The sequence below is a fragment of the Rhinoderma darwinii genome, chromosome 2 (genome assembly GCF_050947455.1).
Source record: "Rhinoderma darwinii isolate aRhiDar2 chromosome 2, aRhiDar2.hap1, whole genome shotgun sequence".
NCBI lineage: Eukaryota > Metazoa > Chordata > Amphibia > Anura > Rhinodermatidae > Rhinoderma > Rhinoderma darwinii.
Window position 1 is genome coordinate 191798227 of NC_134688.1, and position 23140 is coordinate 191821366.

At 45.1% G+C, this 23140-nt stretch overlaps 1 protein-coding gene across 7 annotated transcripts in view; it reads right to left on the minus strand.

Moving 5' to 3' along the window:
• Positions 1–23140, minus strand: part of CCDC138 (coiled-coil domain containing 138) — a 109388-nt gene that overhangs the window by 39259 nt on the left and 46989 nt on the right. For all 7 annotated transcript variants that reach the window (XM_075852660.1, XM_075852659.1, XM_075852656.1 and 4 more), the window contains 3 exons: positions 3078–3197; positions 1308–1385; positions 1108–1215 (listed from right to left, as the gene is read on the minus strand). In XM_075852660.1, the coding sequence (XP_075708775.1) occupies positions 1108–1215; positions 1308–1385; positions 3078–3197 (306 nt within the window). The remainder of the gene's footprint in view (positions 1–1107; positions 1216–1307; positions 1386–3077; positions 3198–23140) is intronic.

Below are 23140 nucleotides of genomic sequence, written 5' to 3' on the forward strand. Positions count from 1 at the left end.
AATGTGAGGCACATGGAGGTTTAAAATTCATAACACCATGTGCCTCACATTAATAAGTGAAAGAAAGCCGTTTTTATTTTCTTTTTTTTACAGCATACACATCATAAATGCTATAAATTGTTGTGCAGGTTATTACGGTCGCGACGATACCCAATGTGTGTATATTTTATGTATTGAGATTTATTTTAATCTTTATTGTAAAAAACAGAAACAAAGCGCTTCTGCCGCTGCTTCGTTTTAGCGATTAGTGGGGGTCTAAGAAGTTTTAATTGGTGGGGGTCCGAGAACTGACATGTCACTATGAACGTTGTTGAACGTTTAGTTAGCCTTTAGCTTTTCTATTTTTAAACGATAATGTACTGGCATATATCTATATATATGCCAGCACATTAGCCTGTGTACTGATAGTCTGCCCATATATGGTATGTCCCTAGATGGCATCATAGGGAATTCCCTGCGGTCAGCTCTGATTGCAGCATTCAAGGAAATAGCAATCAGGGGTTTCTGTGATCTCCGCCGTTAGAGCGGGGCTGTGGCTGTGTAATACAGCCATTGCCCCGCTCCTGACAAGTGAACGGGCATGGTCATCATCATGTGATTTTTATAGTGGGAAAGTAGTAAAATGTAAAAAAATATATATATATAAATTTGGTATCGCTGTAATCGTACCGACTCACAGAATAAAGTTAACATGTTGTTTATACTGCACAGTGAACTCTGTATAAAAAAAAAAATTAAAAAAAAACAATGAGAGTATTGCTGATTTTTTGGTTTCCTCCTGGTATGGAATAAATAGTGATTAACCCGCTAGAAAACGCTAATACGCCTTTTCACGTCTGCCACTAACGGGCTTTATTCTGATGCATGAGCCTTTACGGCACTGCATCAGGATAAACAAACAGAGCAGGGAGCTGTCAAATCTCCCTGCTCCCAGAGGTAGCTGAGGGCTGGGGGCGTCCCTGCTCGAACATGTGAGATCGATATAAAAAATATTTTCCAGAATTCTGCAACAACGTGGGCTTCCTAAAACAAACTATAATGTTACAAGGAATACAGACATATGACTAAATAACAAGAGAGGTCTACTACACTTTTTGACAATCGTACCTTAGGTTTTACAGGAGCAGGTTTCTTCTCAACATTTTGGGGTTTTGGAATATGCACAGTTTGGGAAATATCTTTGCTTTTTTGAACTGTAAGGAAGGAGTGCTTTCTCTAGAAAACAAATGTGTGATCCTAGTTAGCAAATCTCAATTTCTTTAAAATCCCCAATAATAGCACCAGGAAAAACTTAAAATATAACTCACTTGCAGGTTTTCTAGACGAGACTGAACTTTCTTAGCCTGAGTTTCCAGTTTCTTATTTTGCTCACTCACTTCGTTCAGCTGAAGAAAACAATCACAAACAAGAGTGCACTCAAAAACTAGAGACACAATCACTTGCATCATCAGCAGTCTGTGTTTCTGTTATGTGACCACAATGACATCTCACTGGTATGCAAGTAAAGTCCTCTAATGATATGTAATTGAATATATTGGGAATTCTACCATTTTTGGGTCATAGAACAAGGTCCAACTAAAATCAAGTTTGAGCTTTGAAAATTTTGAGCCCCACTCATCAAAAAGATGCCTCGGCACATTTGGAATATGAGAGTGGGTTGGACACTTTTAGAGAAATAGCAGCCTATCATTGTACTTAAAGGTCATGGATACATATGAAAAGTCTACATAGGTGTTCACTGATTTCCATGCAGGCATCTAGAATATTTAAAAGGAGATGTCCAGGTCTTCCTTAGAATAGGCCATCAATGTTTGAGCAGTGGGGGTCCACAACCCGGGACTTACACCAATCAGCTGAATGAATGGGCCACTTCATTGTTAACGCAGGCTCTACCTTTATACATACATTATATGGACAAAAGAAATTCAGAAACTGACTTGTTGCAATGGTGGCATCCTATTACAGTAGGATACTTGAATTCAGTGCTCTCTTTAGAACGACTTATTCTTTCACAAATGATTGGAAAGGCAGAATACATGGCTAGGTGCTGGATTTTATACACCTGTGGCAATGGGACTGAATAAACCCTGAATAATACCCCTGAACGTAATAAATAAGAGGTGTGTCCCAATACTTTTGTCCGTATTTCTGTGGCTGTGCGTGGAATCGCAGCTAGGTCCAAATAACTTGAGTGGGACTTAGCTGCAATACCAGGCACAGCTGCCCATAAAAATGAGGGCTATGCCTATGTAAACATTCAAGGAGACCCTTCATTGTGCTGATCGGTGAAGGTCAGACCGCCACCGATCAAACATTGATGGCTTATTCGAAGGATAAACCATCAATATTTATCTGTCACTGAGACCTGAGGCACAGAATAGCCGCCGTTTATTTTAAATGATAGGTAAAAAACAAACAAAAAAAACAATAAATGTCATACGTATATTACACAAAAACAAATCTAAAAAAAACCCACAGCTACTTAAAGGGGTTGTCCTGTCCGATGACAAAAAAAAAAACAAACAGTAATAAAGCGCTTTACTAATTTACTGTTCGTGAGCTTTGTCCGCTGGTCACATTATGCAGATTTCTAAATATCTAGTTCTTCTGCTTACGTCACGAACATGTAATTCTGTCCGACGCTGTGTGGGATTGCATTTCCGGTCCCATTCAAGTGAATGGGACTAAGCTGCAATCCAAGGCACAGCCGCTACCGATGTGTACGGCACTGTGCCTAGTAAACACTAAAGAGGCCACAGCAACTAACGCCGCAGCCCCTTCAGGCAGCTGATCGGTGGGGTGGGGGTGCCGGGAGTCTGGCCCCCACTGATCTGACATTGATGACCTATCCTAAGGATAGGCCATTGAAAAAAAAAATGCAGGACAATCCCTTTAAAGAAACGAAGTGTAAAGATATATTTCCTCACACATGTACGCTAACAATTTGGTGGCTAAAAATAGAGGACGTGTTTGCATTCAGCTAAAATTACTCATCGTATATTCTATGATTGTACGGTAACAAGAATTCTCATATAAGTCATTTATGTTAAGTGTATAATGAGAAAGATCTGTCTTGCCTGCTTTTTTAAGGTGTCATTCATTTCCTTTAAGGAATCAAAAGACGACTTCAATCTTTTGTTCTCCTTGATCTTATCTTTAAGCGCATCTGTCAGCTGTTTAACCTCTGCATCGTGTTGCTGCAAAAAAAAAAAAAAAATGCATTGGGTCAAAACTAATTATTTAGATCAATGTAATGTGTGCTTAGCAAAAGGATCCACATAAAACCACAAATTTGATTTTAATAAGTTAAAAATGTGTTTGTTTACCTTTTCAACCTCGAAAATTAACAAATTACAATATGAAACCGGATATAAAAAAATAAAAAAAAGGCTGGATAAAATATTAAAAACAAACATCAGTGATTCACATAATAAAACTAGGGCTCAAAAATGTTTGCAAGTTTTAGAACTACCATATGAATGTCATGCACACATATTTGTCATTTTCATACTATAGAAAAGGGAATGTATTTGTTTAGATTTAGGAAAGGATACCCAGAGGACCCAGTTGTACGTCTACAGTATTTGTGTCTCCCTTTATGTTGAAGCTTAACGGCATTTCTACAACATGAACTTGTAACGTTTGATCAGCTTTTACATTTTTTTTTAGTGTCCGGTTGTGTTCACAGTAAGAGAACAAACATTTACATTTACACAAGGTATTAATTCAGTTGCAACTCTCACATGAACAATGGCCGTCGGGAGATGGGGAAATTACCAAAATATTGCAAGGGAGAAGTGGAGCAGTTGGCATAGCAACCAACCAATTTCCAAAGAACCTTTGAAAAGTAAGAGTTACAATCTGATTGATCTTATGAGAAACTGCCCCACTTTCTATTCATAATCATTTTGATAAATTTCTCTTATTCATGTGGTAGTCAAAGTTCGAACAGTTCTGCTCTAGGGTCCTGGCATGCTCGAAGGTCTGTAAAGATAACTGCACATAGCAACCCAAATACATGTGCTTTGGCAAACACACGCCCTTCAAAACACTGACTGGCTGCTGCCCCATGTTTAGATCACCCTGGCTGCCCATCCTCTCTTGACTACAGACTGCTTGTAGGACTTTACCACAGCCTTCAGTCAGGTAATGCTTCTCTAAACATTCAAACTGCTGAAATAAATCACAGCAACTAAGATTGAGGCTCTGAGAATATTTATATAACTTAGGTTTCTAAAAGACATATAAGGATATCACAGAAAAAAAAGCCATACTTACTTATACAAGGGCAAACTCAAACGCCAGCTCCCAGCATGTAGCATTGTGCTTGTCTGCATCCTGCTGGGAGCTGGCAATTAAGTGTGCCCTTTTTTCCTGTGATTTTTTAAAGTAAGGTAAACATGTCCCCTTTTTCTGTGGACCATCCCACTTTACCTGTGTTTAAATGGGTTTTCCGAAATCTAAAAAAAAAAATATTAATAGTCTGCACGCTTTATCCCTAAATAAACCCAACAAAATATCTTTTGATGGTTATCTTCTTCGTTCCATGCTGTAAACATTTGTTTACAGCCTTCACGCACTACATGCAGGCGCTGTGATAGCGCAGGAGTGAGCATGCGTAGTAAACACTGTTAGTGTAGAAACTATGCATGCTAAGAGACGCTGGTGGAAAAGGATCCGGTCTACCACTTCCCTCAGTATACATTGGGCAAGCCGGAAAAAGGAAACCTAGGGGGGCAGCGCCGGAAGTAAAGATTTCAACACTGGAGCGGCATCACATGACCGACGCTGGAATTGGGTGTTAGAAAAGGGGATCCAAATGTAAAGTATATTTCAAATTATATTATTTTCAGAGGTGTAGTGAAATAGAAGCTAGTTTATAAGTTCTGGAAAACCCCTTTAACAGCGTGGCTGTTGAAGCCGAGGTTTTTACGCCTTGCAGTCTTAGAGTATGTTCACATTGAGTTTTTTTGCAGGCTGAAAATGCTGCCTCAAAATTCCGTCTGGAATTTTGAGGTAATTTTCATCTGGCTGCACGCCGTTTGCCGCGTTTTTCGCCCTCGGCTATTGAGCCTCCGCCTTCTATTGAAATCAATGGGAGGCATTTTCGGACGTTTTTTTTTAAACATTTTCCGACGCGGTTTCCGGGTGAAAAAACTCAGTGGGAAAAGGGCCTAACAGTCTTTTATCCAGACTAAAACCCCATCGGTGAAAGTGTATCATTGCACGTAAAAGGCCTATTTCGGCTGGTGCGAGCAAGCGCAGTTTTCATCCCTTGGTGTCTTCCACCCCTAGAATCCTGTCCTTCCTACAATCCAGCCTGGAACAAGGACTTGGCCTAGCTTCACTAAAGGGTCAAGTCTCTGCTCTCAATTCTTTTTCTGCTCACTCCAGCTCTGTTCCCAGGTGAAAACTTTTTGGCAGGGTGTGGTCCATTGTTCTGTAATCTTCACCTGGTATTGAGAGCCCTTTAGGTTTCTCCTTTGGAGCCATTGCGTAACATCTCAATTATGACTTCTTACCTAGAAGGTTGCATTCCTTGTGCCCATCACTTCCGTCTGAAGGATTTCTAAATTGGCCAGTCTTTCCTACAAATTTCCTTTCCTCATGACTGAAAGGCATAAGGTGGTGTTTAGATGTGCCCCAAAGTAGTGTCTGCCTTCCACATCAATGAGGACATTGTCCTTCCCTCTGCCTATTTGCGAGATGTGGTTAGGGCTGAGCACAGCTACCGCAATCATTCAGATGCTCTGGTTCTGTTAGTAAATCATGAAGGATCGCTTAAGGACAATTCGGTCTCTAAAGCTTTTATTGCTCGCTGGATTAGGTTTGCGATTATTGGACACTAATCAGTCCAAGGGTAAAGTTCCTCCCATTCGGGTTACTGCTTGATCCACAGTGGCACCTCAGTGCATCTTGGGCAGTACGGAACGATGCTACAGTCGCTCAGGTCTGCATGGCTGCTACCTGGGCTTCATACTATGGCATCCCCTGATGCCAGTCTGGGGCAAAAGAAACTTAAAGCTGCGGTGCGTTAGTTGGGTCACAATGCAAGTTATTTATTTTTGGCCACCCCCTAGGACTGCTTTGGGACATACCATGATGCGGTGTCCCCCAATAGCATTAAAAAGAAAATTGGATTTTTGTACATACCATAAAATCCTTTTTTTTAAATGAATACATTGGGGGACCCAGATCATGTCATCTCAATTGGTTATTCTGGACCCAGGACACTTGTCTTGTTTTCTTGTTGCTTCTCCCGGGATCTGTATACATTATTGCTGTTCTGTCTATGTCTTTTCTTCTCCTACTGCTTTCTGTAAAAAACAGTCTAGCCTAGTGTCTGTGAAAAGCATTTGGCCTGCCTGGGCAGAGCCAACACTTCTTTCCTACTTAGTGTCAACCTCCTAGTGGCAGGGGCCCTTATCCATGGTGCTGTGCCCCCCCCCCAATGAATTCAAATCCCCCCAAAAAATCCAATTTTCTTTATTAATTGGTTTAGAATGTATCTCAATAGTTTAATTGAAACCTATCTGCCAAACGCAGAGGTTACAATAAAGGCCAAACATTGTTGGTCCATAGGATCCCGTGTTTTGCACAAAATAACCAGCTCTTATTACCCATAGCCTCAGCCTCATAGACCAATGTGGAAGTGTTTAAAGATCTGTACCACTTGATTTATTTTTTTAAATCGTTTCAATATGTTTGAACAGAAAAATGACAAACCTTTTATTTTGGGACATATGGTATTAGAATGTTGTTTGATGTACACTGTATAAGATGTGTTACTCAAGTTGTTAGTCACACGACGGAAACTATGCCATGTTCAAAGAAATCTATTGCAAGATTAAGAAAATCTATCAATACACAAAAATCAAAACTAGAAACATAAGACGTAATAAGAACGTTTAAATTGCATAACACAAAAGACCAAATGCTTTGATTAACCACAGTGTTAATGAGGTTGCCTGTGTGTGCGCGCAAGTGCAGACATCCATATATAATGTAGGCAGCTTTAATAACTATGCACATTATTTTATGTTATACATGGAAAATATTCAAAAGCTTAAAAAACCAATGTACAATTAAATAAAAGGCATTTTACTTGCTCAAGTAAATGTACATATACAATATGAATACATTTTAAAAAATGACTGACATCTTGCAGTTTGTACCAGATAAAGCGAATGTTGTTTATGGGAGGGACAATGCTATTATGGATAAACTGGTTAAAAACAAATACGAACGACAATACTTAAAGAGGCTCTGTCACCAGATTTTGCAACCCCTATCTCCTATTGCAGCAGATCGGCGCTGCAATGTAGATAAGAGTAACGTGTTTTTTTTAAAAAAAACAAGCATTTTTGGCCAAGTTATGACCATTTTTATATTTATGCAAATGAGGCTTTCTAAAGTACAACTGGGCGTGTTTAAAGTTAAAGTACAAGTGGGCGTGTTGTGTCGGCCACATCGGCACCAGAGGCTACAGTTGATTCTGCAGCAGCATCAGCGTTTGCAGGTAAGTAGCTACATCGACTTACCTGCAAACGCCGATGCTGCTGCAGCATCAACTGTAGCCTCTGGTGCCGATGTGTCCTCGCTCGTCCGACACGATGCAGGACCTGGGGCAGGAAGTGAGTGACGTCACAGCGTGATCTCTCGAGAACGCGCTGTGTGTCTGTGCACTGCCAGAAGCTGGGTGGTAACGAAGAGAAGTGGATGATGCTGATTCGTCAGCATCATACACTCCCATTCACAACACCCAGCTAGTAAAACAAGTAAAAACGCCCAGATGTACGCACACAATACACCCCCACTTGTACTTTAACTTTAAACACGCCCAGTTGTACTTTAGAAAGCCTCATTTGCATAAATATAAAAATGGTCATAACTTGGCCAAAAATGCTCGTTTTAAAAAAAAAAAAACGTTACTCTTATCTACATTGCAGCGCCGATCTGCTGCAATAGGAGATAGGGGTTGTAAAATCTGGTGACAGAGCCTCTTTAAAGACAATACTAACTAAAGGGGAAAAGGGACTTCCGGTTCCGGCCCCGGCATGTAGAGATGCACGCCTGAGAGCGCTCCTGCCTCCGTTCCACATATCTCTCTGTCAGACCGTACTTACGTCCTCTGGGGAAGCACAAATCATCCAGCCATCTCCCAGACGCAGTACCCGTTCGACCGGTGAGTGCATGGACAGATTTGTCTCAGTAATGGGGAAATCCAAGACGCAAAGCAAATCAGGCCGCGTGGCTGAACAACTGCCCAATATAGCGGACGGGCCTATCCCGCCTAATGTCTTGCCTGAACATTCGGAGCTCAGCTCCTCACAAGTACGGGGCATGGGCGACACAGCCTGTGTCATTGATTACAAGCAACTGGCGTTACAGGTGGCACAGTTAATTACCCCAGATTTGCAGGAATCTCTGTCTAAAACGATAGAAACCTCATTATCGCACCTACATGCCTCGGTGACACAGCACGAGGAGCGTCTTGATAAGCTGGAAACGGCGATTCAGGATATGGATTCTGGACTTGAGGAGGTACAGCAACTGGTACGAGATACACGGTTGGAGAACAAGAAACTGTGGGAGCGGGTAGAAGATCTAGAGAACCGTTCTCGGCGGAATAATCTGCGCATCGTCGGCTTACCAGAATCGGTACCAGCTAAAGATCTGAGGCGTCTATGTGAGCTAGATCTGCCGGCAGCTTTGGGCATTCACCATCCGTGCAGGGTGGAAAGAGCACACAGAATTGGAGCTGATTTGCGTGCGGCAAAACCAGATAAACGTAGCGATGGGAATACAATGAGAGATCGTCCGAGGCAAGTAATTGTAAAGTACCTAGATTACTCTGACAAGATGTCTGTGCTCAAATCCTTCAAGAACAGAAAAGATGGATTAGATTACAAAGGCCATCGTATCCTCATCTTTGGAGACTTTTCGGCGGAAGTTACTAAGAAAAGGCGAGCATTCTCTCAAATTTGCTCAGATTTATACAAACGCCAGATGAAATTCGCTTTACTGTACCCTGCGGTTTTAAAAGTTTTTCATTCAGATGGGTCATTTGATTCGTTCCAGTCTCCGGAAGAGGCCATTGCAAGCTTGAAGTCCTCAACTTCAGAGGATGAACCTCATCGCTCGGCTCCGGGATTTCGAAAGCAGAGCGTAGAAGGCAATCGGGACATTACTACAATTCCGCCATCTTCTCCGAAGCCTCAGCGGGTGGGACGTCTGGTTTCAGCTGATACCTGACAAGATTTTGATGGATAATATGGTCGGAAGGAGCTGATGATCACTGATGATTGCCTGTTTTGAGTCAGCTTTTATATTACCTGCCAGATCAAAAGAGAAGGGTCTGGATGACGATTTTTCATTTCTTCTGAGTCTTGCCGATATGGAAGATGTGGTATGGACATACTAACTGTTTCATGTTGTTCTTTATTAAGCAACCCCAGTTGATTTTACTTAGGAAGGGGGGAATGGAAGGCTATTGAATGTAATTGCACTATGATACATAACCTAGTTGCTTTTTTGGTAATGTATTTCTGTGTGTCGGAAATAAGTGAAGTCTTATTGCACCAATGGGTGGGTGATAAGGTATTAATCCACACCTCCAGTGCGGGGATTGTTTTATGGTTTTTAGTTAAGCGGTTGAACAGGCAGTTTGTGTTGTGGGAATCCATGCTCAGGGACATCTAAATCTGTACCGTATATTTAATAGCTCTTATATGAGAATTATATCATGGAATGTCAAAGGATTAAGGTCTCCACATAAACGCATGATGGTATTACGTCATCTGAAACGTTTGCGTGCAGACATAGCGCTTTTACAAGAAACGCATTTGGCAGAGGCAGATTTCTTCAGGATGAAAAGGTTGTGGGTGGGTCAAGTGTTCGGATCCCCGGCTGTTGATTCGAAAGCGGGAGTTATTGTTCTTATACACCAAAAATTTTCCTCAACAGCGTCACAGGTGTCTAGAGATTCGGAGGGTCGATGGATAAATGTATTACTTACTGGCGCCGCTGAACAAATCAGTCTGTACAATGTCTATGGCCCAAACACACGTAGCTCATCTTTTTTTCATAGTTTAAGCACTACAATTGAAGTGGATCGACATCCACATAAAATTCTAGGAGGTGACCTAAATGTCGTTTTACACCCGAGTGAAGATAGGACCTCCACAGCTCAGGGGGGGAGAGCCACCTCTATCACAACTGAAACGATATTAAAAAAATTCCTTACAGCCACTGATTTGACGGATATCTGGAGACTTCAAAACCCAGATGGTAGGGAATATTCCCATTATTCACATCCACACCAATCCTGGTCTCGCATTGACTATATGTTAGTATCCCCACTTTTATTACACCGAATGCGAGGGTGTGTAATTGAGCAGATGCTTATCTCGGATCATTCCCCTGTAGTATTGGAAGTACATGATAGCTTCCCCCACGGTACGGATTATTTATGGAGATTTCCGTCAAGTCTGGCTACGGAGGAATCCTTCCAAAGCAAACTTAAAGGATGGTGGCAGGAGTATGAATTGACAAATGGAGTTCATGCAGATAACACCCAGCTTTATTGGGATACAGCGAAGGTAGTCATGCGGGGTCACATTATGGCATATGTTGCTAATTTTAAGAAAGTAACTAAACAAAAAATTGAGACTTACAGTACAACTCTCAGGACATCTTACACTCTTTTCCAGAAGTCGCCTTCTCTAGTTAATAGAGAAGCCTGGAAAAAAGCCAAAAGCGACTACGAGCTGTGGTTAGATAAGGGTGAGAAGCTGAAGCGCTCGGCCTTAGAGGCCAAATTGTTTCGTTTTGGCAACAAGGCAGGTAGTCTTCTGGCCAGGCTCTCAAAAGGTCCATGGTCACACTCTGTTATCGCTAGGATGAAGGATCAATTGGGGCAGATGCAGAATCACCCCAAACATATCAATTCCATTTTGAGGGATTTTTATGCCACTTTATACGCTAGTCGCCAGGGTATACCGGGGGTGACTCCTCTTTCTTTAGATTCCCTGAATTTGCCGGTTCTTACCGAGGAAGAGAAGGTCTTTTTTTTTTTAAATCAGACAAGTTTTTATTGAAAATACAACATGAATTATACATCCTTTTCATTTCTGATAAAGTACAAAGAATCAGTCAACAGGAAAAAAAGCAAAGTACCAACATAACATCTTGTGCTTAGACCAAAATTCCTGTAATTTATATTACACTTTGCCTTTCATCATCATTAGTTGTACCAGTATATATATCCCTTTCCCTAACCCTAACACCCGAACTCCCCTCCCCTTTCTCAGTACCTCCTCTGTTCCTTGATTCGCCAAGTCCCTCCACCTCTTCCCTCCTTCCTGTATGCCTGCCCGCGATTTCACCATACTTTACACATATATATGCGTCAGTCCACCTTCAAATCCCATCTAATGTGTCACATTACTATAGGTGTTCACCCATTTACTCCATTGCTTCTCATATTTATGCATTGCCCCTCTTTTTAGATATATTCGGTGTTCCAGCGATACCGTGTGGTTAACATATCCAACTAGCTCAGCCACCTCCGGGGGATCCGCCTGCAACCAATATTTTGCAATTAATTTCCTAGCATGGTACAGAACCTTTTTTATAGCCAGTAATTCTACCCCATCTCCTCCTTCCTCCCCCATACAACCCAATAAAAAGATCTTAGGTTCCAGTGGGAAATCTCTACCATATACTCTAGATACCATTCCCTTAACTGCTTTCCAATATATATTCAGCTTTGGGCAACTCCAAAACATATGCTTTATATCTGCTCCATCAAACATACATCTGGGACACTCTTTTGTTGTTCTAATTCGCATTTGCCACAGCACCTTAGGTGTCCTATACACCCTATGCAGCAGAAAGAGTTGCGACCTCCTGTGAGCTACACTAATAGAGAGTATTATGGGCGATACGATTAATTCCTCCCATTCTTCATCCGCTATCGTCCCTACATCCTCTTCCCATTTTCGTCTAGTCTCTACCAACGGATCTCCTAGGAATTTAGTAAGTAGCATACTATATAGCACCGAAATAAGCCCCTTAGTGTCCTGGGCCTCTAGCACTCGTTCCATCCCTCCCATAGTGGAGCAACTCAAATCCACCAGCCTCTCTTGTGTCTGCATCGCATGCCTGAGCTGAAGATATTGATAGAACCGCCTATGTGAGAGTCCAAACTCTTCCTGTAGCTGCGCAAACAGCTTAAGAGTACCTCCTTCATATATCTGGTGCACATATCTAATCCCTGCTTGTTCCCAATCCTGAAATCCTTCCAAAATATTAACCTCCCATAGATAAGGATTATCCCACAAAGGCATATAGTTGGAGCATCCTGCAATCCCCAATATCTTCTTACTTTCCCACCAAACTTTATGTAATAGTAGCAGAGTCGGTTTCCCTCTCGCCTCCCTCCGTAATTTATGCGACTCCATGGCCTCTAATAAATTCGTTCTTTGACCCAGATAGTATACCAGTTTCCCACTGGAGTTCCAATCCTCCCTGTTCTTCCATCCTTTAAAGTGTTGTATTTGGGCTGCTAGATAATATATCCACGCATTCGGAATAGCTAACCCCCCCTGTTCTGCTGGTAATTGTAGCTTTTCCATTTTTATCCTGGGGACCCCCCTTTTCCACACTAAGTCTCTAAACAAATTATGTATTCTCCTGAACCAGTATTTACGTAACCACATTGGGGCATTGTGCAGAATATAGAGAACCTGGGGCATCAGAATCATTTTGATGAGGTTTGCTCGTCCCAGTGCTGACAGCGGCAACCCAAGCCAGACTTTGGTCCTATCTGCCAATTTATTCATTAATGGTATCACGTTCAACTCGACAAAGTCCTGCACCCTTGCTGATACCGTAATCCCCAGATATTTACATTTCCGTACACACGGCACTTCAGTTCCTCCAATCATCAATGGTGTATTCACTGGCTGGAGTGGTAACAACGCCGACTTATTCCAATTAATTTTTAACCCTGAAAACCTGCCAAACCTCTCCAATATCGCCATTATCACTGGCAGTGAATGATCTATCTCCCCCAGGAACAGCAGAATATCGTCCGCGTATAGTGCTATACGCTCCTCCAACTCTCCACAGCGAAACCCTTCTATCCCCGGATGTTGTCTTACCATATTTGCTAGTGGCTCAATCGCTAGCGCAAACAGTAACGGAGAAAGTGGGCACCCCTGTCTCGTCCCCCTCTCCAACCTAAAAGAGTCCGACATCCTTCCATTTGCTCTGATCCGAGCCACCGGTTCCTTATACAGTAATTGTACCCACTTAATAAAATTCCTTCCAAAGCCAATCCGCTCCAATACAGCCCATAAGTAGTTCCATTCCACACTATCAAACGCCTTGGCGGCATCTAACGACAACACTGCTCTACACCTCATATCCGGGGCATCTGTCTGCAAATTTAAGAATAGTCTACGTAAGTTAACTGCTGTAGAACGTGCTGGCATAAATCCTGACTGATCCATCCCTACTATTGTAGTCACTACGCGCGACAACCTATTAGCTAGTACTTTAGCTAAGATTTTTATGTCTGTAGTCAACAGAGATATCGGTCTGTAAGAGTCAGGTTGCGTTCGATCTTTCCCATCTTTAGGAATCACAACTATAGCAGCTTCATACATTGTCTGCGGTAAACGCCCTCTGGCGAAACTATCCTGGAACACCTCCAGTAACTCTGGCAGAACCGTCCCTCCATATGTCTTATACAGTTCAGTGGGTATACCATCTATCCCTGGGGCCTTTTCATTTGCCATAGAGCTCACCGCCTCCTATATTTCCTCTAAAGTAATTGACTCCTCCAACCCCTCCTTCTCTTCCTCTCCCAAAGTAACCCACGTCATTTCTGCCAGATATTCTGACAGAAGATCCTCCGGATAGTCCACCTTAGTGCGATATAGTTCCTTATAAAATGATGTCAACACCCCTAATATATCTCCTGTTTCCTCCACTAGAGCCCCACTTGCTGTCCTTAACTGATGTATGAACGCACTCTCCCGCGCCGGCCGTGCGATATTTGCTAACAATGTGCCTGTCATCTCGCCCTCCTCATAGTATTTTTGTTGCAGAAATAATGTTTTATTAGCTGCCTGCTCCATCTGATGTTCCCTAAGCAATTTTTGAGCCGCCTTCCATTGTGCCAAAGTTTCCGCATTATTATTGGTTACGTGGCTCGCCTCCGTTATTGTCACCCGGTCCGTCAAATGCTGACCTATTTGCCTTGTCTTAGTTTTTATGTGGGTAATCTCCCTTATATACACCCCTCTTATATTCGCCTTCATAGCATCCCACAATATATCTGTAGGAACCGTACCCTTATTAAATTCGAAGTATTCTCTCAGGCTCATGGTTATGGTCTCCTCCCCCACCAAGCGTATCCAAAATGGGTTGAGCCTCCAGTGCATTCTCAGCCCCCCCGTCTGTACACCTGTTCGGAGCTTTAGCAACATAGGAGAATGATCAGACAGCGATCGTGACAAATATTCCACCCCCTCCACACATTCCATCCCTATTCCATTATTAAACATTAAATCTATTCTGGACAGCGATCCATACGTAGATGAAACACACGAGTATTGCGTAGTAGACGGCCACTTTGCCCGCCAGATATCCGTGAGCCCAACTTCCGTCATGTATTTACCAAACCTTGTCAGACAAACATCTCTCCCCCCCCCCCCCCGTTTGGAAATTTATCCCACCCTTTATCCATTATATTATTAAAGTCTCCCATCAATATGGTCGGTATCATAGGCCAGCCAGCCAGTTTCTCCAACACCTCTCTCATTGGTACCACAGAGTACGGGGGAGGCACATACATCACCACAAGTATACATTCCCATTTAAACAATTTACAATGCACCCCAACATATCTCCCATCCCTATCTTTAAAGGAATCTAAACAGCTAAACGGTACATCTCTATGCACTAGGAGGCTAACCCCCCTCGAGTATGTAGAATGAAAAGAATGAAAGCTGTGCCGTATCCATACTCTATGTATCTGTTGCACCGTATCAGCAGTGAGATGAGTTTCCTGTAGGCCCATCACTCCAGCGGACTGCCCTTTCAAGTAATCAAATATAGCCCGCCTTTTAGCTATCTCCCCCATACCTCTCACATTCCAGGACAACAGATTTACCCTACCCCCCATCTGGACATTTCTTGCTTTTGACAGTGGCTATTCCTATTACCTCCAGTGGCTATCTGAGTGTACTGCGTTGCAAACTCCCTTTCCCTCCAAAACTTCTCCCCTCCCCCCACCCTAACCCCCCCAACTATCCATAAACATACCCTCCTAAGAGGGCCCGGGCTGGTAAAGAAAACTTCACCTCTATGACCATACAGCTTCCTACTCACTTTGCAAAAACACATTCTTTTCCTCTTACAGTGTTAATCTCAGAACCAAGAGCTTCCCGCTACCTCCTCCTCAATAAACAATTAGTATTGTTAATGACTCCATCCTCTCAGTCTGCCTTTGAACTGACAGCACTTCCCTCCCCTCCAACCATCAATGACACATGAACTGCAGCCTAACTTTAGACCAACATAAAACTGCATAAAAAACAAGGCCTTATGCCCTCATGTAACTCATCTTCCTCCTTTCATAGCAGAGTCCCTTCTTTAGCCATCCGCCTGTTGATCACGCCGCCGCTTCCTCACGATCATGCCGTAGGCGATCATCATGACTGTCCAGCCATCTGAGTGCATCTTTCGGGCTTTCAAAGAATTGTACGGATCCCAATGCCGCCACCCGAAGCTTTGCAGGATACAGCATAGAATATGGAACCCGATGATTCCTCAGCCGCCTTTTTATGTCCAGAAACTGCATCCTCCGCTTCTGGACTTCTGCAGAGAAATCCGGATAAAAAGACACCTTCACACCGTTCACCCGAATATCTTGCCTTTCCCGGGCCTGTCGAAGAATTATGTCTCTATCTTTATAATGGAGCAATTTTACCAGAACAGGTCGCGGTGGCCGCCCAGGTGGACCAGGACGTGTGGGTACTCTATGAGCTCTTTCCACTGCAAATAATGGGGTCAGTGACTCTTTTCCAAATACCTCCATTAGCCATTTTTCAAAAAAGGAATCCGGATTAGACCCTTCCACTTTTTCAGGGATTCCCACCATCCTCACATTATTTCGTCTTAAACGATTCTCCAAATCATCAGTTTTAGATAAGAGATACTTTACATCCTCCGCCACCGCATTTACATCCCGTCTCATGGGCAGCATGCCATCTTCTAAATTGCTGACTCTGCCCTCCACCGCTGTTGTGCGTTCTGCCACCTTCTGCAGGTCATGATAGACAAATCCTCCTTGATTCCCCCCACCTGGCAGGTAAGCTTAGCCAGCGTAGTATTACTCAGGCTTACGGCCGAAAAAACATCTGCCAGCGTGGGGCCCGGCTTGTCCAAGTTCTGCATGCCTCCATTCAATCCTCCTCCTGAACCGCCTGGAGCGTCTCCTCCATTCTCCTCCTCCTCCTCTGACTCCATCTGTGCTCGCAGCGGCTCATATCTCGAGCCTGAACGGCCAGCCTGCTCCTTCCCTCCATCCGACATTCCTCCAGCTGCCTCAGGTTTCATAGGGGCCTTCCTAGCAAAGCGTTCCAGCCTGGATGCTGCCGCCCCTCTCACATCTCTGCTCTCTGTATACGAGCACATGTCGGCGCCATCTTGCAGCCCCAGCTCACCGTCCTCTGCCGCCTTAGATTTCCTGGACCGGGTCATAACAGCTTCAATCAGCTCCAGAATTGTACCTGGAGGATCACCGTCTTCTCCCCTGTCACTACAGGTATGTCCGCGTTAGTATAGTGGAGTCTCAGGATAATTTCCAGGGTATCGGCAGCGGGAGCTCCGGTTCCTGCTTCCTCTCACATACGCCGCTAAGCCGGAAGAGAAGGTCTTGTTAGATTCACCAATTACGGAAGATGAGCTCAAATCTGCGATAAATTCCCTGAAACGTAATAAAGCGCCAGGCCCTGATGGGTATACTGGGGAATATTTCAAAGCTCTGAGGGATCAAATGGCTCCATGTTTGCTTCAACTATATAATAGCTACCTGTCTGGGCAGCCGATTCCACCAGCCTCTAATGTTGCATATATAAAGGTATTGCCGAAACAGGATAAAGATCCTGTTCTAGCATCATCATACCGACCAATCTCGTTAATTAATTTGGATCTTAAGTTGATGTCTAAAATAATGGCAGATAGGCTAGCCTTCATTCTCCCTAGATTAATTTCCCCTAGCCAGGTGGGCTTCATCAAGGGCCGCTCAGCAGTGTCAAACATACGGAAAATTCTGAGTGTTCTAGATGAAGTAAATCTTAATACTTCTGCTCATCCATCTCCGGCAATCCTTACCGTGGATGCTGAAAAAGCTTTTGATATGGTGGACTGGGGATGGTTGGGTAGGACTCTAGATTCCATGCATATAGTGGGCCCTTTTCGTACATACTTGTCCGCACTCTACACTGAACCGTCAGCACGGGTATACACTCCTGGTTTCCTGTCATCCCCTATTCCTTTATTTAAGGGCACTAGACAAGGTTGCCCGCTTTCCCCTCTTCTTTTTAACATTGCCCTTGAACCTTTCATTAGGGCATTGGAGGCTGATGGGGACATTCATGGTATAGCGGTAGGTTCGACAGTAGTTAAGGCGTCATATTTTGCAGACGATGTATTGGTCTTTTTATCAGACCCGCTTAAGGACCTTCCTAGGGTTTTTGACCTACTGAGGGCTTTTGAGGCCTCTTCTGGGTTCAAGGTGAATGTGGAGAAATGTGAACTCCTAGATCTGTCCCGTACACGAACCTCAAGTAACTGGTCCACTTTAAACATCCCGGTGACTATAGCCAAAAGGTCAATCAAATATCTGGAAATCCATATAGGCCGTACCCCAGATTCTATATATACTCTCAACTACCCCCCCCCCCTGTTGTCTAAATTGGTTAATGAATTAACGAGATGGCGCAGCTTGCCATTATCTTTTATGGGAATGTAAAGGATCTGCCAGGCACTGCGGGGTTAACTCCCAGAACTAATCAGTCAGCACCTGAGAATACATCCCTGAGACTGATTCCTGCTTCCACCATTCAGGCTGGCAGGCTTAGGAGTGGGAGAGCCTATCGTAACCTGGCCAGACTCAGCTAGCTCCCGCCCTCGGTCTATTTAAGCCTGCACTTCCTGTCCCTCGGTGCTTGTTATTGCTTTGGTTTCCTGGCCCAGCTACAGCTCCTGCTATTTTTGATCCTGCTCCATACCGACCCTGGCTTACCGACTACTCTTCTGCTTTTCGTTTTGTACCTCGCACACTCCTGGCTTGACTCGGCGCGTTCACCACTCTGGTTGCTCACGGTGTTGCCGTGGGCAACGGCCCCTTTTCCTTGCTTGTGTTCCTTGTATGTTTGTCGTGTTTGTCGTGCACTTACTGAGCGCAGGGACCGCCGCCCAGTTGTACCCCGTCGCCTAGGGCGGGTCGTTGCAAGTAGGCAGGGACAGAGTGGCGGGTAGATTAGGGCTCACTTGTCCGTCTCCCTACCCCCTGCCGTTACATAATAACAAGCCCATACCTAGTCTACCCCTGGTCCCTGACACCACTATGGATCCCCGTGAGACCCTGGCTCAGCAAATGCAGGGTCTCTCCCTACAGGTCCAGGCCCTGGCTCAGAGGGTCAACCAGCCTGATGCTACCCTGGTAGTTCCCCGCACCGCACCTCTTGAACCCCACCTCAAGTTGCCCGACCGGTTCTCAGGGGACCGGAGGACTTTTCTCTCCTTTTGGGAGAGTTGTAGGCTTTACTTTCGTTTAAAGCCTCATTCCTCAGGTTCTGAGAGCCAGCGGGTGGGTATAATTATGTCCCGGCTCCAGGAAGGGCCCCAAGAGTGGGCCTTCTCCTTGGCTCCTGACGCCCCTGAACTTTCCTCCGTTGATTGTTTCTTTTCTGCTCTCGGACTTATTTATGACGAGACTGACAGGACTGCCTTTGCCGAGAGTCAGCTGGTGACCTTAAGTCAGGGTAAGAGACCTGTTGAGGAGTATTGCTCTGACTTTCGGAAGTGGTGCGTAGCTTCTCGGTGGAATGACCCTGCCTTAAGGTGCCAGTTTAGGTTGGGTCTGTCGAATGCCCTGAAAGACCTGCTAGTTAGCTATCCCTCTTGTGACTCCCTAGACCAGGTTATGGCTTTAGCGATACGACTTGACCGACGTCTCAGGGAACGACAACGTGAACGTTTATGTGTTTTCTCCTCCGACTCCCCCATGATGCCTCCCGAAGCTCCGTTGCTTCGTTCCTCCCCGAAAGATTCAGAGATACCTATGCAACTCGGGGCCTCCGTGTCCCCCCAACAACGTAGAGAATTCCGCAGGAAGAATGGTCTCTGCTTCTACTGTGGGGACGACAAGCATCAAGTGAACAACTGTCCTAAGCGTAAGGTTGCAGCCAGAGAACTTCCGCGTCTAAGTGATCATCGGGGAGGTCACTTGGGCGCACAGGTATTTCCCGTAAATATGAAACGTACTAAGATCTTGCTTCCCTTTCAGGTCTCTTTTGGTGGTAGGTCTGCTACCGGCAGTGCTTTCGTGGATTCAGGGTCCAACCTGCCTCCCTGAAGGCGTTACAGTGTTTTTTGGGATTTGCTAATTATTACAGGAGATTTATTGCTAACTTCTCGGTCATCGCTAAGCCCCTTACGGACCTCACTCGCAAAGGTGCTGATCTCCTCCACTGGCCTCCTGAGGCTGTCCAGGCTTTTGAGGTCCTTAAGAAGTGCTTTGTCTCGGCCCCGGTGCTGGTTCAGCCCAACCAAATGGAGCCATTTATCGTGGAAGTTGACGCATCTGAGGTGGGAGTGGGGGCTGTCTTGTCCCAGGGTACCAGGTCCCTCACCCATCTCCGCCCCTGTGCCTACTTCTCCAGGAAGTTTTCGCCAACTGAAAGTAACTATGATATTGGCAACCGCGAACTCTTAGCCATTAAATGGGCATTTGAAGAGTGGCGCCACTTCCTGGAGGGGGCTAGGCACCAGGTAACGGTCCTTACCGACCACAAGAATCTGGTGTTCCTAGAATCTGCCCTGAGGCTAAACCCGAGACAAGCTCGATGGGCGTTATTTTTTACCAGATTCAATTTTTTGGTTACCTATAGGGCTGGGTCTAAAAATATTAAGGCTGATGCACTGTCGCGTAGCTTCATGGCCAGCCCTCCTTCGGAGGAAGATCCTGCTTGTATTTTGCCTCCAGGTATAATCATTTCCTCGATCGATTCTGATTTAGTCTCTGAAATTGCTGCTGATCAAGGTGCAGCTCCCGGGAACCTTCCTGAGAACAAGCTGTTTGTTCCCCTGCAATTCCGGCTAAGGGTACTTAGGGAAAATCATGACTCCGCACTATCTGGCCATCCAGGCATCCTGGGTACCAAACACCTCATTACCAGAAATTATTGGTGGCCTGGGTTGCCTAAAGACGTTAAGGCCTACGTCGCCGCTTGTGAGGTTTGTGCTAGGTCCAAGACTCCCAGGTCCCGACCAGCGGGCTTACTGCGTTCGTTGCCCATTCCCCAGAGACCTTGGACACATATCTCCATTGATTTTATCACCGATTTGCCTCCATCCCAAGGCAAGTCGGTGGTGTGGGTGGTGGTGGACCGCTTCAGTAAGATGTGCCACTTTGTGCCCCTCAAGAAACTACCCAACGCCAAAACGTTGGCTACCTTGTTTGTCAAACACATCCTGCGTCTCCATGGGGTCCCTGTCAATATTGTTTCGGACAGAGGGGTACAATTTGTTTCATTGTTTTGGAGAGCCTTCTGTATGAAGTTGGGGATTGATCTGTCCTTCTCCTCTGCCTTCCATCCTGAAACCAATGGCCAAACGGAGAGGACTAATCAGTCCCTAGAACAATACTTAAGGTGTTTTGTCTCTGACTGTCAATTTGATTGGGTCTCTTTCATTCCCCTCGCCGAATTTTCCCTTAATAACCGGGTCAGTAACTCGTCTGGGGTCTCTCCTTTTTTTTGTAATTTTGGGTTTAATCCATGGTTCTCCTCCGTTTCACCTGGTAGTTCCAACAATCCTGAGGTAGAGGTCGTTCATCGGGAACTGTGCACAGTCTGGGCCCAGGTTCAGAAAAACCTAGAGGTGTCCCAGAGCGTACAAAAAACTCAGGCTGATAAAAAACGTTCTGCTAACCCCCTGTTTATGGTCGGGGATCTGGTGTGGTTGTCGTCTAGGAACTTGCGTCTCAAGGTTCCGTCCAAGAAGTTTGCTCCCCGGTTTATTGGGCCGTATAAGGTCATTGAGGTCCTCAATCCTGTCTCCTTCCGGCTGGAGTTACCCCCCGTCTTTTCGGATACACGACGTGTTTCATGCCTCCCTCCTCAAACGCTGCTCCCCGTCCTTGGCTCCCTCGAGGAGACCTCCTGTTCCCATCCTCACCCCTGAGGGGGTGGAATTCGAGGTGGCCAGGATTGTGGACAGCAAGATGGTCCAAGGCTCCCTCCAGTACCTGGTCCATTGGAGAGGATACGGGCCCGAGGAGAGGACTTGGGTACCCGCCCGGGATGTTCACGCTGGGGTATTGGTCAGGAGGTTCCACCTGCGTTTCCCCAGTAAGCCAGGTCCACTTAGAAAGGGTCCGGTGGCCCCTCATAAAAGGGGGGGTACTGTAAAGGATCTGCCAGGCACTGCGGGGTTAACTCCCAGAACTAATCAGTCAGCACCTGAGAATACATCCCTGAGACTGACTCCTGCTTCCACCATTCAGGCTGGCAGGCTTAGGAGTGGGAGAGCCTATCGTAACCTGGCCAGACTCAGCTAGCTCCCGCCCTCGGTCTATTTAAGCCTGCACTTCCTGTCCCTCGGTGCTTGTTATTGCTTTGGTTTCCTTCCTTGTGGTTCCTGGCCCAGCTACAGCTCCTGCTATTTTTGATCCTGCTCCATACCGACCCTGGCTTACCGACTACTCTTCTGCTTTTCGTTTTGTACCTCGCACACTCCTGGCTTGACTCGGCTCGTTCACCACTCTGGTTGCTCACGGTGTTGCCGTGGGCAACGGCCCCTTTTCCTTGCTTGTGTTCCTTGTATGTTTGTCGTGTTTGTCGTGCACTTACTGAGCGCAGGGACCGCCGCCCAGTTGTACCCCGTCGCCTAGGGCGGGTCGTTGCAAGTAGGCAGGGACAGAGTGGCGGGTAGATTAGGGCTCACTTGTCCGTCTCCCTACCCCCTGCCGTTACAGGGAAAATGTCATTTACTTAAGATGATAAGCTTTCCCAGATTGCTGTATCCGATGCAGACTATACCCCTTCTCCTTAGACACACTGATATTTTGAAGCTTAATGCAGCCTTTACTTCCTTTATTTGGTCCCAAAAACGACCAAGGATAGCGCTGAGGAAGCTTATGTTACCTAAAGACTAGGGAGGCCTCAATTTCCCGGACCTTCGTAGGTACAATTTAGCATGCCTTGCTCGCCACGGGATAGATTGGTTGCAGCAATCTAACTTTTATTCCAATTATTCCCTAGAGGCAGGAGTGGTGTACCCGCTGCAGTTGTCATCGTTACTGCATACTGCTTTTGGTATACTTCCTGACAGTGTGAGACACAGCATATTACTACGAGATACAATAATGGCATGGAAGTCCCTTAGGTCTTCATTTGGGCTTCCTCAGCGAATATCCCCACACATGAATCTATGGGGACACCCGGGTTTCTCACAGGGGAGAGAAAACTCTAATTTTCGACATTGGCGGGCTTTGGGCATTACAACACTCAGGCACATTCTGCACCCCTCTGAAAACCGTGTAAGGAGCTTTCAGGAACTGGTAGATACTTTTAATGTCCCTTCGCATCATCATTTAGCTTACTGTCAGCTACACTCCTTTATACGCTCCTTAAGTCGAGGTGTGACTCAGGTGTGGTTGGAAAATCCCATTGACTCTATGATTGAATCTCCTCCAGCTAAAACCTCCTTATCACATCTGTATAAAACATTTCGGGATCAACAGGGGAGGTCTACGGCAGCACTTCTGTTTAAAGCATGGAGAAAAGAGTTCCCGGTCTCAGAATTATCTCAACAAATCTTGGAAGGGTGGTTAAAA